Source organism: Apodemus sylvaticus, chromosome 18, assembly GCF_947179515.1.
Source record: "Apodemus sylvaticus chromosome 18, mApoSyl1.1, whole genome shotgun sequence".
Lineage (NCBI taxonomy): Eukaryota > Metazoa > Chordata > Mammalia > Rodentia > Muridae > Apodemus > Apodemus sylvaticus.
In genome coordinates, this window is record NC_067489.1 from 24,976,399 (window position 1) to 24,996,392 (window position 19,994).

At 39.3% G+C, this 19,994-nt stretch overlaps 1 protein-coding gene across 1 annotated transcript in view; it reads left to right on the top strand.

Annotated features, from left to right (window-relative positions):
* Positions 1-19,994, top strand: part of Potea (POTE ankyrin domain family member A) — a 172,068-nt gene that overhangs the window by 143,922 nt on the left and 8,152 nt on the right. Inside the window, exons 59-64 of the mRNA XM_052162877.1 lie at positions 3,893-4,097; positions 11,860-12,040; positions 12,689-12,759; positions 13,373-13,490; positions 16,823-17,031; positions 17,978-18,197. Coding sequence (XP_052018837.1) covers positions 3,893-4,097; positions 11,860-12,040; positions 12,689-12,759; positions 13,373-13,490; positions 16,823-17,031; positions 17,978-18,197 — 1,004 coding nt within the window. The remainder of the gene's footprint in view (positions 1-3,892; positions 4,098-11,859; positions 12,041-12,688; positions 12,760-13,372; positions 13,491-16,822; positions 17,032-17,977; positions 18,198-19,994) is intronic.

The following is a 19,994-nucleotide window of genomic DNA, read 5'->3' on the forward strand; positions in this document are numbered from 1 at the left end:
GATGTTCTCCAGCTCCATCCATTTGTCTAAGAATTTCATGAATTCATTGTTTCTAATGGCTGAATAGTACCCCATTGTGTATATATATATATCACATTTTTTGCATCCATTCTTCTGTTGAGGGATACCTGGGTTCTTTCCAGCTTCTGGCTATTATAAATAGGGCTGCTATGAACATAGTGGAACACGTATCCTTATTACATGCTGGGGAATTCTCTGGGTATATGCCCAGGAGTGGTATAGCAGGTTCCTCCCGAAGTGATGTGCCCAGTTTTCTGAGGAACCATAGACTGATTTCCAGAGTGGTTGCACCAATTTGCATCCCCACCAGCAGTGGAGGAGTGTTCCTCTTTCTCCACATCCTTACCAACACCTGCTGCCTCCTGAATTTTTAATCTTAGCCATTCTGACTGGTGTAGGGTAAAATCTCAAGGTTGTTTTGATTTGCATTTCCCTAATGAGTAATGAAATTGAGCATTTTTTAAGATGCTTCTCATCCATCCGAAGTTCTTCAGGTGAAAATTCTTTGTTTAGCTTTGTACCGCATTTTTTAATAGGGTTATTTGGTTTTCTGGGGTCTAACTTCTTGAGTTCTTTATATATATTGGATATTAGTCCTCTATCTGATGTAGGGTTGGTGAAGATCTTTCCCCAATTTGTTGGTTGCCGATTTGTCCTCTTGATGGTGTCCTTTGCCTTACAGAAACTTTGTAATTTTATGAGGTCCCATTTGTCAATTCTTGATCTTAGAGCATACACTATTGGTGTTCTGTGCAGGAACTTTCCCCCTGTACTGATGTCCTCAAGGGTCTTCCCCAGTTTCTTTTTTATTAGTTTCAGAGTGTCTGGCTTTATGTGGAGGTCCTTGATTCGTTTGGAGTGGAGCTTAGTACAAGGAGGTAAGGATGGATCAATTCTCATTCTTCTGCATGCTGACCTCCAATTGATCCAGCACCATTTGTTGAAAAGGCTATCTTTTTTTCCATTGGATGTTTTCAGCTCCTTTGTCAAGGATCAAGTGGCCATAGGTTCATTTCTGGATCTTCAATCCTGTTCCATTGATTCACTGTACCAAATACAATGCAGTTTTTAACACTATTGCTCTGTAGTATTGCTTGAGGTCAGGGATATTGATTCCCCCAGAATTTCTTTTGTTGCTGAGAATAGTTTTAGCTATCCTGGAATTTTTGTTATTCCAGATGAATTTGATAATTGCTCTTTCTAACTCTGTGAAGAATTGAGTTGGGATTTTGATGGGTATTGCATTGAATCTGTATATTGCTTTTGGCAAAATGGCCATTTTAACTATATTGATTCTACTGATCCATGAGCATGGGAGGTTTTCCCATTTTTGATGTCTTCTTCCATTTCCTTCTTCAGAGTCTTGAAGTTCTTGTCATACAGATCTTTCACATGTTTGGTAACAGTCACCCCCATGTACTTTATACTGTTTGTGGCTATTGTGAAGAGTGTCATTTCCCTAATTTCTTTCTCAGCCTGCTTATCCTTTGAGTATAGGAAAGCTACTGATTTGCTTGAGTTGATTTTATAACCTGCCACTTTGCTGAAGCTGTTTATCAACTGTAGGAGTTCTCTAGTAGAGTTTTTTGGGTCACTTAGGTAGACTATCATGTCATCTGCAAATAATGATAGTTTGACTTCTTCCTTTCCAATTTGTATCCCTTTGACCTCCTTATGTTGTCTAATTGCCCGAGCTAGTACCTCAAGTACAATATTGAAAAGATAAGGAGAAAGGGTATAGCCCTGTCTAGTCCCTGATTTTAGTGGGATTGCTTCAAGTTTCTCTCCATTTAGTTTGATGTTGGCTACCAGTTTGCTGTATATTGCTTTTACTATGTTAGGTATGGGCCTTGAGTTCCTGTTCTTTCCAAGACTTTAAGCATGAAAGGATGCTGAATTTTTTCCAATGCCTTTTCAGCATCCAATGAAATGACCATGTGGTTTTTTTCTTTGAGTTTGTTTATGTAGTGGATTGCATTGATGGATTTCCGTATATTGAACCAACCCTGCATCCCTGGGATAAAGCCTACTTGATCATGGTGGATGATCGTTTTTTTTTTTATGGGTGTTTTAATATGTGTTTTCCATATTTTATTAGATTTTTATGCATTTCATGTATTTTAATAAAGTTGTGTGGTTTTCCATCCTCTTTATACAGTATATATTAAGAGAATACTACAGAGTACTTGAGGGAGCTAGAGAGGTCCTGAATGAATGTGTATTGTCAGACACAGGCATGAGGATGTCAAAGACTCCAGTGGCTTAGTCCCATAGGGTGTGGCTTAGTCTTCCCTGAGTGAGGCATAGAGGGAGGGCAAAGCTTTCTTCTGGTCCCACAGAAAGTGTCCAGCATAGCTTTCTCTCCTGATGTTTACTCTTTGAGACTGCTTTCCTGCAGCTGCTGCTCCTACCAGGATGAGCTAGCTTCAGCTTATTTAGCTTCATGCAGTGACCCCATCTCCCTGTTCAGCTGTCTATAATAAACACACTGATCTACTCAAGTGCTGAAGCTTCTGCATCAGAAAGCCCATCTACTCAATCCCAGCTTTTCTCTGTACGTGTGTCTGTTATGTCTTTGTTCCCTCACCATTCCTGGTCAGCTTTCAAGGGCCTAGGCTGAGGAAGGAATCTGCAGGATACTAGTTAGAAAATGACATGAATTGATCGCTTCATCGAGGAGCCCCAGATGAAGGTCCTAGCCACTTGGTATCAGTTGATTGCTTCCTGGGCCATAGATATCAAAATCATCTAATTCCTCATATAGAAGCAAAGAGATTCTCTCTAGAATCCATGATGTCTTTGTGGTTGCATTTACTTACTGTATGTCCCACGTGTGCATATGTCAGAGCACATTTATGAAGCCCAGAGAAGAGTGGTCATGAGTTGGTTCCCTCCACTATGTCTATCCCAGGGATCGAACTCAGGTTGCCTAGCAGAGCAGAACCTTTACCCAATGCCATCTTGAGGACACTGATTTCATGTCACGCAGGAGTTTGTCAACTAACCTCAGGGGGCTGACAGACGCTTTTATTTGTGGTGGTAGGAATTGAGTCTGGTGTCCTGGGCAGGATCTCGGTAAGGGATCTCCCTCCTATTGGCCCACCACCCCAGTGCCAGACCACCCCAGTGCCAGATGCTCCTCTGGTTTCTGAGGCAGCACCGTGCTGGCCTCAAACCCAGGATTCTTCTACTTTCTTTGAACACTAAGTTTATGCAAACACTCCACTATTTTTGCCTTGGCTAACTTTTCCAATTCACGCTTCTGTATCTTGGCCTAAACTCCCTCATACCTCAGGGATGTGGGGCTTTAGGAATTCACTCTTACCAGAATTCAATCTTACCACTGTCTCACAAATGGCTTCACACACCATTTCCCACCATGTTTGTTTCATGCACTAATAGCAATTGGCACAGTACCCTGTCTCCACACTGGGCAGAAGCAGCCTGCAGCATTCTCAGACCTCTGCAAACTGGCCGCAATCCTGCTTACCATCTGCCCAGCTGCTCCATGCATTATTTTTACACCTTTTACAAAACTCCTGGTTTTGTTTGCTTTTGTTGTTGTTTTTGTTTGTATTTTTTAATCTCAGCTTTCTGAATTCATAGCAGTAATTAATCTGTCTTTTCTACTAGACTTTACACTAAACATATAGATCTTGTCTGTTCCTTTTAAAGTTTAGTTCAAGGAAATTAGTACCCTAGGCATTCAGTCAGCATCAGTCTATACCTGTTTAGAAATGAAAGGAGATTAAAATATACTGATATACACAATACACATCACACACACACACACACACACACATACACACATACACACACACTGAAAAAAGGCATTCCTGTATTTCATTTTGTCTTTTTTCCCTTTATCCAGATTCTGGATTTAAAAGACAGGATTCACTTAACTCGTATAACTCATCAATAGATCTTAAAAAAGTTAATGAACTACTTAGAAAAAGAAATAAGAAAATAGAAAATGAGAAGAATGCCCAAAAGAAGGAAATGTCAGAAACAAGAGAGGAGAAATCAAAGTTAGAGCATGAAAAGGTGCAAGGGGATGAAGAATTCTGGAACCTGAGGTATGACATGCTACTGGTCAAGCCATACGTAGCCTCTTTGTGTTACAGATACCGGGATGCAGTCTTGGAATTGCTGGTTTTCCTTTGACAGTTTTGCAGGAGAAAAATTCTGTTTCTCATAGATTGAGAAATTGTTCAGAATAATAAAACAAGTTGCTAATCATGGGCATCACTAATAATTAAATATACACTCTTTAAAGTCTCAGTTTTAATGTGTGTATTGTAGACATTTTGCAATAGAAAGTTCACTGTTTACCTCATAGTATCATGTGGAATTTTTATCATATTGATTTAGAAATAATTCAGTAGGTACTATTGTCTAGATAAATAATTTCCTACATTCTTAATTATTTACTTTAAATGAGCCCATCAATATAGAATCATATATTGAAAATTTGGGAAGTTTAAAAATGTCTTGGATCAATATTTCTAAAATCTTTCTAAAATATAAAGTTTATATTTATTCATTATTCTATTAATAGAGCATGAAATGGTCATTTTATTACATGAAAACACTAAGGAATTAACTAAAACATTAAGGAATATACATTTCTGGAGGCCTGGTGTGCACCCGGAGGCAGACTGGAAGCACACAGCTTGCTTTGGTGTGTTGGCACCACAGAGCTTAGGTTCCAGTCCTGAGGCCTCTGGCAGGAGCCTTCAGATCTCCACTTCGGGATCCAGAACAGCCTGGGCTAAAACACCACATCTCCAGGCCCTGCAAGAGGCCAGAGGGAAACCCAGGAGGCCAGCTGGGAGGAGTCAGTGTGCTCTGGTGAGTCCAGCAGGCCCCAGGAAGGAGCCTTCAGGTCTCTGCTTTGGGATCTGAACAGCCTCCCACAGCACCCAGGCAGTGCAGGAGGTCAGCTGTGCAGCAGATGCCACCTGGGAAGAAGCAGCTTGCACTGGTGAGTCCAGCATTGATAAGACCAACTAACACCAGTGAGAACTAGATGGCAAAAGGCAAATGCAGGAACATCACTACCAGAAATCAAGGCAATATGGCAGCATCTGAACCCAATTCTCCTTTAACAGCATGTCCTGGATACCCCATCACACCAGAAAAACAAGATTTGGATTTAAAATCACTGGTTATGATGCTGGTACAGGAACACATGAAGGACATACTTAAAGAAATTCATGAGAAAATGGATCAAAAGTTAGAAGCCCTTAGAAGGGAAACACAAAAATCATTGAAATAAATTCAGGAGAATACAAAGGCCAATAAGGAGGAAATGTAAAAATTACTTAAAGAAATACAGGAGAACTTTGGTCAACAGGCTGAGGTCATGAAAGGGGAAACACAAAAATGTCTTAAAGAATTACAGGAAAACGCAAACAAGCAAGTGAAGGAGCTAAGCAAAACCATCCGGGATCTAAAATCAGAAGAAGAAACAACTAAGAAAACTCAAAGGGAGACAACTTTGGAGATAGAAAACCGTGGGAAGAAATCAGGGGACATAGATGCAAATATCAACAACAGAATACAAGAGATAGAAGAAAGAATCTCAGATGCTGAAGATACCATAGAAACCATGGACTCAACAGTTAAAGAAAATGCAAAATGCAAAAAGCTTGTAACCCAAAATATCCAGGAAATCCGGGACACAATGAGAAGACCAAACCTAAGGATTATAGGCATAGATGAGAGTGAAGATTTACAACTTAAAGGGCCAGCAAACATCTTCAATAAAATTATGGAAGAAAACTTCCCTAACCTAAAGAGAGAGATGCCCATGAATATACAAGAAGCCTACAGAACTCCAAACAGACTGGACCAGAATAGAAATACTTCCCATCACATAATAATCAAAACACCAAAATGTGCTAAACAAAGAAAGAATATTAAAGGCAGTAAGAGAAAAAGGCCAAGTAACATATAAAGGAAGACCTATCAAAATCACACCAGACTTCTCACCTGAGAGTATGAAAGCTAGAAGATCCTAGGCAGATCTCATGCAGACTCTAAGAGAACACAAATGCCAGCAAAAACTACTATACCCAGCAAAACTCTCAATCACCGTAGATGGAGAAACTAAGATATTCCATGACAAAAACCAAGTTTACCCAATATCTATCCACAAACCCAGCCCTACTAAGGATAATAGGAGGAAAACACCAATACAAGGAGGGAAACTTCACCCTGGAAAAAGCAAGATAGTAACCTTCTTTCATCAAACCCAAAAGAAGTTAAGCAATCAAATTTAAAAAATAACATTAAAAATGACAGGAAGTAATAATCACTGTTCCTTAATATCTCTTAACATCAATGCGCTCAATGCCCCAATAAAAAGACATAGACTAACCGACTGGATAGGTAAACAGGACCCTACATTTTGCTTCATACAGGAAACACACCTCAGTGTCAAAGACAAACAGTATCTTAGAGTAAAAGGCTGGAAGACAATTTTACAAGCAAATGGTCTCAGGAAACAAGCTGGAGTAGCCATTCTAATATCAAATAAAATTGACTTTCAACCCAAAGTCATGAAAAGAGACTCTGAGGGACACTTCTTGCTGGTCAAAGGAAAAATCCAACAAGAAGAACTCTCAATCCTGAACATCTATGCTCCAAATGCAAGGGCACCCTCATTCATAAAAGAAACTTTATTAAAGCTCAAAGCACACATTGCACCTAACACAATAATTGTGGGTGACTTCAACACTGCACTTTCCTCAATGGACCGATCAGGAAAACAGAAACTAAACAGGGACACAATGAAACTAATTGAAGCTTTGGACCAATTAGAGATATATATAGAACATTCTATCCTAAAACAAAAGAATATACCTTTTTCTCAGCACCTCATGGTACCTTCTCCAAAATCGACCATATAATTGGTCACAAGACAGACCTCAACAAATATAAGAAGATCGAACTAATCCCATGCCTCCTATCAGATAACTATGGAGTAAAAGTGGTCTTCAATAGCAACAAAAACAACAGAAAACCCACATATATGTGGAAACTGAAAAACATTCTACTCAATGATACCTTGGTCAAGGAAGAAATAAAGAAATGAAAGACTTTTTAGAACACAATGAAAATGAAGACACAACATACCCAAATCTATGGGACACAATGAAAGCAGTGCCAAGAGGAAAACTCATAGCCCTGAGTGCCTCCAAAAAGAAAATGGAGAGAGCATACATTAACAGCTTAATGACACACCTGAAAGCCCTGGAACAAAAAGAAGCTATTTCACCCAGGAGGAGTAGAAGGCAGGAAATCATCAAACTCAGGGCCGAAATCAAGCAAGTAGAAACAAAGGGAACCATACAAAGAATCAACAAAACCAGGAGCTGGTTCTTTGAGAAAATCAACAAGATAGATAAACCCTTAGCCAGACTAACCAAAGGGTACAGAGATAGTATCCAGATTAACAAACTTAGAAATGTAAAGGGAGATATAACAACAGAAACTGAGGAAATTCAAAAAATTATTAGATCCTACTACAAAAGCCTATACTCAACACAACTGGAGAATCTGGAGGAAATGGGCAGTTTCCTAGACAGATATCTGACACCAAAACTAAATCAGGATCAAATAGATCAACGAAACAGATCCATAACACCCGAAGAAATAAAAAGGGTCATAGAAAGTCTCCCAACCAAAAAAAGCACGGGACCAGATGGCTTCAGTGCAGAATTCTATCAAACCTTCATAGAAGACCTAACACCAATACTCTTCAAACTATTCCACAAAATAGAAACAGAAGGAACTCTACCCAACTCATTCTATGAAGCCACAATTACGCTGATACCAAAACCACACAAAGATCCAACAAAGAAAGAGAACTTCAGGCCAATTTCCCTTATGAATATTGATGCAAAAATACTTAATAAAATTCTTGCCAACCGAATCCAAGAACACATCAAAATGATCATCCACCATGATCAAGTAGGCTTCATCCCAGGGATGCAGGGATGGTTCAATATAAGGAAATCCATCAATGCAATCCACTACATAAACAAACTCAAAGAAAAAAACCATATGGTCATCTCATTAGATGCAGAAAAGGCATTTGACAAAATTCAGCATCCCTTCATGCTAAAAGTCTTGGAAAGAACAGGAATTCAAGGCCCATACCTAAACATCGTTAAAGCAATATACAGCAAACCGGTAGCCAACATCAAACTAAACAGAGAGAAACTTCCCATTAAAATCAGGGACTAGACAAGGCTGTCCTCTCTGTCCATATCTTTTCAATATAGTACTTGAAGTTCTAGCTAGAGCAATTAGACAACACAAGGAGGTCAAGGGGATACAAATTGGAAAGGAAGAAGTCAAATTATCACTATTTGTAGATGACATGACAGTCTACTTAAGTGACCTGAAAACCTCCACCAGAGAACTCCTACAGCTGATAAACAACTTCAGCAAAGTGGCTGGTTATAAAATAAACTCAAGCAAATCAGTTGCCTTCCTATACTCAAAGGATAAGCAGGCTGAGAAAGAAGTTAGGGAAATGACACCCATCACAATAGCCACAAACAATATAAAGTATCTTGGTGTGACTCTAACCAAGCAAGTGAAAGATCTATAGGAGAAGAACTTCAGGTCTCTGAAGAAAGAAATCAAAGAAGATCTCAGAAAAATGGAAAAATCTGCCATGCTCGTGGATCGGCAGGATTAATATAGTTAAAATGGCCATCTTGCCAAAAGCAATCTACAGATTCAACACAATCCCCATCAAACTCAACTCAGTTCTTCACAGAGTTAGAAAAAGCAATTCTCAAATTCATCTGGAATAACAAAAAACCCAAGATAGCTAAAACTATTCTCAACAATAAAAGAAATTCTGGGGGAATCAGTATCCCTGACTTCAAGCAATACTACAGAGCAATAGTGTTAAAAACTGCATGGTATTGGCACAGTGACAGACAAGTGGACCAATGGAATAGAATTGAAGATCCAGAAATGAATCCACACACCTATGGTCACTTGATCTTCGACAAAGGAGCCGAAAACATCCAGTGGAAAAAAGACAGCCTTTTCAACAAATGGTGCTGGTTCAATTGAAGGTCAGCATGCAGAAGAATGCGCATTGATCCATTCTTATCTCCATGTACTAAGCTTCACTCCGGAGTGGATCAAGGACCTCCATGTAAAACCAGACACACTGAAACTAATAGAAAAGAAACTGAGGAAGACCCTTGAGGACATGGGCACAGGGGAAAAGTTTCTGAACAGATCACCAATAGCTTATGCTCTAAGATCAAGAATTGACAAATGGGACCTCATAAAATTACAAAGTTTCTGTAAGGCAAAGGACACTGTTAAAAGGACAAAACGGCAACCATCAAATTGGGAAAGAATATTCACCAACCCTACATCTGATAATGGGCTAATATCCAATATATACAAAGAACTCAAGAAGTTAGAGCCCAGGCAACCAAATAACCCTATTAAAAATAGGGTACAGATCTAAACAAAGAATTTTCACCTGAAGAAATTTGGATGGCCGAGAGGCATTTAAGAAGTGCTCAACATCATTAGCCATTAAGGAAATGCAAATCAAAACAACCCTGAGATTTCACCTTACACCAGTCAGAATGGCTAAGGTCAAAAACTCAGGAGACAGCAGGTATTGGCGAGGATATGGAGAAAGAGGAACACTCCTCCACTGCTGGTGGGGCTGTAAGATGGTACAACCACTTTGGAAATCAGTCTGGTGGTTCCTCAGAAAACTGGACATGACACTTCCAGAAGACCCTGCTATACCTCTCCTGGCCATATACCCAAAGGATTCCCCAGCATGCAATAAAGACACATGCTCCATTATGTTCATAGCAGCCTTATAATAGCCAGAAGCTGGAAGGAACCCAGATGTCCCTTAAAGGAGGAATGGATACAGAAAATGTGGTATATTTACACAATGGAATACTACTCAGCAATTAGAAACAATGAATTCACAAAATTTTTAGGCAAATGGTTTGATCTGGAAAATATCATCCTAAGTGAAGTAACCCAATCACAAAAGAATACACATGGAATGCAATCTCTGATAAGTGGATATTAATTAGCCCAGAAGCCCTGAATACCCAAGGCACAAATCGCGTAACAAATGACTCCCATGAAGAAGTATGGAGAGGGTCCTGATCCTGGAAAGGATTGATCTAGCATGGGAAGGAAATATAAGGACAGAGAAAAAGGAGGGAGGTGATTGGAGAATGGATGGAGAGAAGAAGGTTTATGGGACATATGGGGAGGGGGGGATCTGGGAAAGGGGAAATCATTTGGAATGTAAACAAAGAATATAGAAAATAAAAATATTTGAAAAAAGGAATATAAGATGTTTTGTGTGTGTATATGTGTGCTGAAGATAATGGGCTTATTTCGAATCACCACACATCAAATAAAAAGAACAAAGGAAATGATAGCTGATTATATTATGAAATCATCACTTTCACACATAGATTAAAGTAGAAAACACCTTTTCCCCCTCAAGACATCACGTCACTCTGACTGTAGGCTCAGTGTGTCCTGACCTCACAGAGCTCCACCTGCCTTCACCTCCAAAATGCTGGGATTAAAAGCACAAACAGTGTAAAGTAAGTGCATGACCCACTCCAAAGTATGGCTGAGGGAAAGGCTTTTGTTGTATTGCCAGAGACACCTGCAAGAGTCCAGAGCAGGGAGAGAAAGTTGTGTACTGCTCTGAGCACAGTGAGGTGTGCTATGAAAGGAGGGGGTGGGGAAAAAGTGAGAGGGTGGCGAAAGCTTGGGGGAGGGGGACATAGAAAGAGGGGCAAACAGAAGGGACAAGAGAGAAGGGGTGAGGGATTGGTAAGAGAGAGGATCAGAGAGCAGGGAAGAGAGAGGGAGGGCTAAGAGAGCCCACAGCCCAAATGGAGGAACTGGGGGTAGGGGTGAAGCCCATGAGCTGCAGGGACGGTAGGGGTGGGGTGAGAGGAGTGGAGAAGAGGAGCAGCAGGCACTGACCTGGACACCAGCACCAGCTCTGGTTTGGTAACAGGCACCACAAGGAACCATTTGCCCCAGGTTTCAACTGGACCCAACCCATGCCAGCACACCTGAATGGTCGTTCTCTGTGGTGGAAGAACACGGTGTTTAATATTAGTTTAGCTATTTCTCGTTGTCCTGTCTGAAGTGGGATTCTTAAGTTTTTCATAAATTACATAATAATTAACAAAGGAAGTTGAAATTGTTACAAAAAGGAAAAAAAAATCCAAGCAAGCATAAAAGGCATAGGTGATGTTAGAATCTTTAATCTTTTACTTGATTATTTTTGAGATACAATTAGGTTTGTTTCTTCACTTTCCTTTCTCCAAACCCTTCCATATACCCTTGCTTTCAAATTTATGGCCTCTGTCTTTCATCAATTGTTATATATATATATATATATATATATATATATATATATATACACACACACATATATATGTTCATGTGTATATATATACACACACACATATATGTTCATGTGATAACAGTTATATATATATATATATATAAAACATATGTATGTATATATGTATGTGTTATATATAAAACAGTTATATTATTCAATATAACTTGCCCAGTCTGCAGGAAGCTTAACCTAATCTTAAATTATAAAATGAAAAATGCAGAGCTAGAAAGCACAAGTGTTTGGCAACACAAGTCCAGTTTCTTCTTTTATTGTAAACAGATTCTTTTTCATACAATTTATCATAATGATAAGTAACCTAAAAAGATGGAGGTGGATACTGCGTTTTCCAACAACTCTCATTCCACGGCATGTACTCTCAACTCCAGGTTCACTCTGAGAAAAGAACTCGAGGAGTCGAGGGATATTCATTGTATTTATGAAATTTTGAAGAAACATTTAAGTGAAAAAGAAAAGCAGCACAGGGCGAGAGCTGCCGAGACTCAGTCCGCAATGCGCCTGAGGACACGAGACCTGGAACTGAAGAATGCGAGGGACACCCTGAAGGAGGTGAACCGGTCACCGGCAAAACATCCACATCTCATGAGTGTCACCTGCATTACTTAGAATGGCCCTTTGACTGAGTTAATACATTTGTTGTATGTAAGGACAGTCATGTGATCTGTTAAATAGGCTTTCTTAACTTAAATCAAGAGCCAACCTGCCATTATCCTATACCTACAGAAACTTGAAACACCTGACATATCAGTAGGCAAGACAATACGTGTCACCTCAGTGTGTCTCGTGACTGGACAGAGATGTTGCTGTTTGCATTTATCAGAACTTTGTGCAACAATGATGATGTTAGCATTTGGAATGCAAAAATGATAAACACCACAAGGGTGTCTTCGTTTCCCCATTTCTCACGCCTTTCAGCACCTGTATCAGATAATATACAGTTTAAATTTAAGAATAATATATATCAGTCTTAGAGAGACATTAAGACACATTTTTTTTATGACAAGGGAAACAGTATTACTTCAGACTCTGTGAGTGTCAATACTCCATTGTCTGGGAAATTTCGCCACCAAACTTGCCACAGACAGCATGTTCACGAAGGGATCTACCCATGTTCTACAAGTCTTTAACACATTATCGATTGATGGGTACATTTATGACAGGATGTTTGTAAATTATTTTTAATCTTTTTTTCTTTAGTTGCAAGAAGCACAAGATCAACACATTGGGGCTATAAAAATTGCCCAGAAGTTGAAAGATGACTTACAAAGGTATAGTTTAAAGCAGCACATGGCATAACTTGAGTGTTTAAAAAACAAATTTGAGATATGATAAGGGGCATACGTCAATTGTGACAACTAGTACACATCTGAGAGTAAAGCCTGGCACCTTGTGCGTTGTCACGTGAAACAATTCTAATTTCTGGAAGTAGGTCAGTGGTAGAGCATGAATGACATTTTTACATTGTAGCTAAATTTTGCACTTTCTTACCAATGTGGAAAACAATGTAATTGCAAAGCGACATACTTTTAAAATATGTCATAATTATGTAGTTTCTATTTTGTATAATTTATCAAAATTATATGTGGCATTTCCTAATGAAAGAGGGGCTTTGAAAGGGGAGCAGGGGGCTCTACAGTCAGGACAGAAGGGGAGCAAGTGACTGGGACAAGACCCCTGTGACACGGAAGCAGGAGAGTGGGATTCAGGGAGGAAGCAGAGGAGGAGGAAGGCTGGGGCAAGGAGGAACAACATCTGATGATAGACATGGATAAAATGTCAATAAAATCCATTCCCTTGTAAACTAAGCTAATTTATTTATAAAATTACATGCTATTAGAGTGATTAGTCTATGAGAATAACTTTTAAAACACTGGATTTTAGGGTCGAATATGAGAATTCTGAGTTAAAAGTTAAAGTTAAAGAGCAAGCTAAGAAAATCGAAAAGCTTAGCGGATATCTGCAAAACTCACGTGAAAGACCAGAGCGAAGCTCAAAGCCGGTAGGTGGATCTCATTCATTTCTGTCATGCTAAAAAAGGCATCCTCTTTGCTAATAATCCCTGGGAATATCTTTAGGGACTATATTAAATTTCTCACTGAAAAGGTGTCCATTGTGTCCTTACTGATACTGCTTCCTACCCCATCTCCCAGTTCACTATTGTGCTGCAGGAGAAGGGGATGCATTAATAAAATCGATGCTTTGGGTAGCAGCTGATTCTGTAACAGAAAGGATTTTTCGAACAGAGCTTCCACAAGGTCATATAAACGCACAGAGAAAGTATTCAGAAGGAAACAGTTGATAATCAGTTCTACATTGAAAATTCCACTATCATAATAGAGAATAGGATGAAGTGTACGAGTCAACATCCTAAGGGTGAAGGCCTGCTTGTATTCACAAGCTGAGCAGAGATATTTATACTCCCCCATTTCGTATAGGATTCATGATAGAACTACTTCCAGTGAAGACTTTTCAGGAGTAAAGTCTTCAAAAAATCACACTGTGTCCTGGAAACTTATTAAAAAACATCTTACTCAAAGTACTAATTTAGCTTTCCAGATTTTTTTGTTTTGTTTTGTTTTTTCCCAAGACAGGGTTTCTCTGTGTAGCCCTGGCTGTCCTAGAACTCACTCTGTAGACCAGGCTGGCCTCACACTCAGAAATCCACCGGCCTCACACTCAGAAATCCACCTGCCTCTGCCTCCCAAGTGCTGGGATTAAAGGCATGCGCCACCACCACCCAGCTATTAGCTTTCCAAATCTTTAGGTGTTCAGTAGTGGTTGGCAAGAATAGCTGTACAATGTAAACCTAAGGGTATCCATAGAAACAAACCTGGAGGGCTAGAAAGTATGGGTCCCCATTCATTTCATGAGAGAACTGCATTTGTTCCATTAAAAATAGAGTGATTTTGAAATACTTGCTTAATTTGTCCCTGAAGGAAAGGAGAATAGAAATTTACTGGACTATGCAGAGCAGGCTCAGGATGTGCCTCAGTCATCGAGTACTTGTTTACTGTGTACCAGGCTTAGTGTTCAGTCCCCCACCCTCCACACCCCATGCCCACACTGATTGTGCTGCCTTTCATCTCCAAAATCACATCATTTAGGTCAGATAAAACATCTGTTTTTTTTTTTCATTTTTAACAAAATTTTTCTAGTTGTTTTCAGTTCTTAGTCTTGAAAGCATTAATCCCCCCTCTCTCTGGTCTCAACTTTCCTGACTTGGGGAACTTTCTTCGGCCAGGCACAATTCACAGCTTGTATAAACTTGCAATTGAAGCCTTGCAAACTTCCTTCAGTTTTTCTAATGTCTTTATTTCTATTACTCTACCACATCTTCTTATTAACAGTGCTCGTCTTCAACGTCTACATTTATTGCATCCTATGGTGTGCGACTTGTTTCTGGCTCATTTTAAGCCTCTCCCCCTCCCCCACACTTGTAATTCATATGGATGGTCATGACTTAAAATAGTTTTCCATTTACCATCATCTCCGGGTCCAGTGGGAATGCTGTAGCTAGGCTGCGGTTCTAGAGTATGGCCTGGAAAATACAACTCCTCCGAATAAGCCATTTACAATCCACATAACCAACACTCTGCTGGGCTTGTAACCCCACAGCCGGATGGAGAATGGGCCCTACTGAGGGAGCACGCATGCGTGCTTGAAGCATCTTCGAGCCTGTTCCCAGGCATTGGAGTCAAGCTCCAGTTCTCTTGTAATGGTGGGTTCTTCCTTTCTTGTGAACCCGACTGTGTCTGTGCCTGGGCATTTTCCTCCTGTGCTTATACTCAGTGTCTCCTTAAGTAAAGCCAATAATCGGTGCTTTGGTTACCTTTCTTTTTAGTACTCGGAGTCTCCTGTGGATTTTATTTGGATCTGTGTTATTCAAAGAGGCACCTTTATATATCTGTGTGGGCGTGTTCCCATGAGTCTGTCTATATTGGAGTCCGGAATAGGGTGCCAGTTCCCACAGAGCTTAAGTTATAGGTGGATGGGAGCCACGCAATTTGGGTGCCTAGAACCAAACTCAGGTCCCCTGCAGGAGCCCAATGCGCTCTTTATGAAGAGTCCATTTCTCTAACCGACAAATTATTCTGGATAAGCGTCTCATCATGAGCTGTCAATGAAGCTGCATTCAAATAATAGCTTTACGATTTCAGAAATCTTTTGTGGTTTTTCAAGATAGGGTTTCTCTGTGTAGCCCTGGCTGTTCTGGAACTCACTCTGCAGACCAGGCTGGCCTCGAACTCAGAAATCTGCCTGCCTCCCACTGCTTCCCGAGTGCTGGGATAAAAGGTCTGTGCCACCACCGCCTTAAAACCCATTAGGAAATGTGAAGGTTTATGAAGATATAACAAAAGGCTTTACATTTATCATCTTGGCTTCAACTTTAGATTTCGTGTTCTCACTGGTACCCTTTATTTGGTCTTATCACCATAGGTATTTATTTTAGCATTATCAGGTAGTTTTGAATGTAGAAATTGTACACGTTGGAAATACATACTTTCACACAGCACTTGATGGTTCTTTCCTATTTGTCAGTCTTTTCCATAGCTCCTTTCTCATATCAGTTTTGCCTCTGGCTGCAATGTAACAATAGTTCTCTTCCTGCCAATCTCTTTGATGAGCGTGAATCTGGGAGCAAGCACTGCCTTCAAACTCCGTGCTTCTTACATTTCTTGCACGTCTTGCTCTTGCTCTCAGATTAGCCTAAGTATTGTTAGTATTCTTATCAGTAGATTCAAATTGAGTCCACAAGCAGCTGAATTGTCTAGTTAAATAAGCAGTTATGGAAGAACTATTCAGGGAGGGTCACTTAGCTCACTGATGGGGTAGTTTCCTAAGAAGATGGTTTCAAACTACAATCAGTCTCTCCCTCTCTCTCTCTCTCTCTCTCTCTCTCTCTCTCTCTCACACACACACACACACACACACATGCACATACATACACACGTACAAAAATGAATGAAAAATAGTTAATTCAGAATTATTATGGTTGACACTAATAATTTTAAATCTTTTTAAACATTTATTTTGTTATGTTTATGAATGCCGACATATATATACATACCAGAAGCTGTAAGAGAGCATCAGATCTCATGGAACTATAGTTAAGTATGATCGTAAATCACCATGTAAGTGCTGGGGGCCAAACTTAGGTCCTTTGCAAGAGCAGCAAAAGATCTTAACTGTTGAGTTATCTTTCCAGTTGATGAAAAATATTTTACAACAATTTAAAGCTGCTGTTTGAATAATTTACTCAAAGTAAAACTATCAAATATATGGCAAACATTTGAATGTTTCCTCTAAGTATATCATTTCAATTTGCTTTAGACACAGGCAGGAGTTCGAGAAACTTTGGAGGCATTGTGTAAGAACATTTCTCCGATGAGTCAGACGGGAGTCAGAATCCAAAGTCTGCAGTCTGAACCCTCCCAAAGGAAAACCGTACAAGATACAAATCCAAGTGGCCTGAAAAGTTATGAGCAACAGTGTATAGAAGAATTAAGGATTAGCAATGCATTTTTATATGAACGATACAAGTAAGCAGAACAAAAGAGCTGTGGAAAAAGGATTACTCTCGAGTTTTCTAGTTCAATGAACTAGTCCTGGGATTCATGGATGCAGAAGCAAGCTATCCAATATAGGTTTGAGAAATGTTAGATAGTATAACTCTCGCCTTCAAAGTGTTGTTCTGGCACAAACTGAATCTCTCTTTATGTTTGATGGGATTTTCTCCATTAACACCCTCACATAGTTGTTTGGAATATGTTTTCTTGTCAACTTGATAATAAATACTGATAGTAAAAATCTGGGTGCTGTTTGGAAGGTTGTAACTAAACCCTAAGAGACTGGGTGCTGTTTGGAGGGTTGTTGCTAATGGAGCCCTAAGGACTAACTACATACCCTTCCTGCACAAAGCCTGCAGTGGTATGACCACTAATTTTACCCATGTTCTGTATGAATGTTGAAAGCAAAGGCTTGTAGATATCCTTGAGGGGATTTTCTTTTAAGCTCCTCAACATGTTTCCTAAGCACAAGTATCCAGAAAAGGGTTATGTTTTTATTAATTGTATATATTTAATGGGTACAATATATATTTAATAAGCTTATATTAGTGAACTTGCTATTATAACCACATATGTTAGAATATTCATAATCCCACATTACTACCTTTCAAGTTAAATATCTCTAATCCAGCCTTAAGGACTGTATATGTAGGGTCTTCCCAGAGGGCAGCATTTTTCACCTGTGAAGCCATATATATGTCTTTGACAGTCGGTTACCTCAGAATTTGCTTAGAAAAATATGTAATCCTTTGGAATGACCTGAAACCTATAATTATACATACAGAGAGCATCCTCTTATGTGCTTCTCAGTGTTAGGACTCAGTTTAGCGGAGGAAATTCTGTGCATTCTTACAGTGCCTTTAAAATTCAAGAAGACATTTATTGGCAGATGGGATATTTAGACTGCATGCCCTTTCAGTCTCTACAGGAATAGGAGGCTAGAGGAATCCCGCACAAAAGTTCAAATCACAGTGGAGCAGGGCACAACTCCTCTGAACACATCAGAAACAAAGTTCGCTCTTGAAAGCCCTTGTGTGGCCTGCACTTGCCCCCACCGATATTTCTTCCCGCGTGAGGCTGTGGTTCTCCCAGGAAACCCAAGGTCTTCTAACTACTGCTCGCAAAGCTACCGGAGGACGGTTTGTTGTGATTTCGTTTCCTCTGTTTTCAGATTTGTGCTGGAATCCTTGCTTTTAATTTTGGGTACCACCAAAATGCTTATTTAGCACACACGTTAAGTAAATGGACAATATGATTGATGACGATAGAAGACAATGTTCATTTTTTTTTTTAAGTTTCGAGAGCCTGTCTTCTCATTAGATTAAATGACTGTAACTGAACATTGAGGTTTTACACGCTGTTTAAAAGAGATTCTTGGCTAGTTTCCAAAGTGGATTTGACCATGGATAGATGGAGGCATGTGGGGAAGATTCTGAATGGTTACAGCACTTGGGTGTTTCTTTTCAGAGTCCCAGGTCTGGGCATTTACCACGAGCGAATTACCAGCAGCCAACACTTCACCCCTATGGGTGTGGATAATTTAAAGTAACTTTGAATCAATGCTTTTAGTGTATGGACTAGACGAAACAAAATCAAAACCAACTCTTAGAAGTAGATTTTTCTATCTTTTAAAACAGGAATATATCCTTAATTATGAACTAACCTAAAGCACATTTGTATCAATATTTAAAAATATATTTATGGCACCCCAGTTCTTATTAGTATTCTAACAATTATAAATAGTATAAATAAGAAAGTGCTTGCATTTTAAAAGTGGAGGTCACTCATGCCTCTGTATTTCACCCTTATTTTAATGATTGGAGGCAAAGATGACATTGGTACTAATAGCCTTTAAATATTATCTAAAACTATAATCTCTGTGTCCAAGTTGCTATATAAAACTGGACACTGCCCCACCCACCACTACCTCACTGTCCAACTTATGGTTCTGTTCATCTTAACTGTCACATCCTGAGAATCTAGGAATGCCTTCCACATGGTAGAATGGGAAAATGGAAGTTCATGTGTATGTGTCCCAGTATGAAATACTTGCCTGACCCACACAACATAGCATGAATAGAACACCCATGTCAATAAAATATTAATATACTTAGGGTAGTTTTTTTGGACATCACTTTTATTAAAACATGGTTTCAGATGATGCACACCAGTTTATAGTTTTGGTGTGTTTTCTACATGATCTTAATGCTCAAGAAAGGCATTTAAGCCCATGTCTGATGATACCTAACATACTTTATGTGCTTCAGACAACAATTTTCAGACTTCTTAGACAGTGTTGCAGTTAAAAACCATAAAAGGAGATTCAATAATTGCTTAACTATACAAATTACAAGACCTTAGTTAGCTGATTTTGAATTATCTTGTTAGTTAGGTATCATACATTACATACTTTTGCAAATTAAAAAAATCATTTTGTATGTATGAGTGTGTTGCCTGCATGTATGCACAAGTATCACACCGTGCATGCTAGAGAGCCCTGGAGACCAGAAGAGTGTGTGTCCCCTCGAACTGTAGTTAGGAATGGCTGAGAACAATCATGTGGGTGGCAGATCATTGAGACTAGGTCCTTTGCAAAGGCAACAAGTTCTCTAAAGAACTAATCCTTTTCTCTATCAGCACATTCCTTTGTTAAGAATGGGTTAAGAAATTTAAAAGTCCTTTGTTACTATTAGAAAAATCATGGTACATTGTTTTACAAGGTACATTGTTTTACAAGATACCACTACCTGGGTGTGTAAGTGGTTACATAGTACTAGGAAGATTTGGGGGTACTACATTCCCTTATTTTGGGGGGTTGAATAGTGCTGGCTATTGTTAAGTATGTTCAGATAAACTGATGACTATCTTAAATTCAACGTAATAGTTATATATGATTTATATAGCTTCCTTGTGGAGTATCAGTTAAATCATATTGA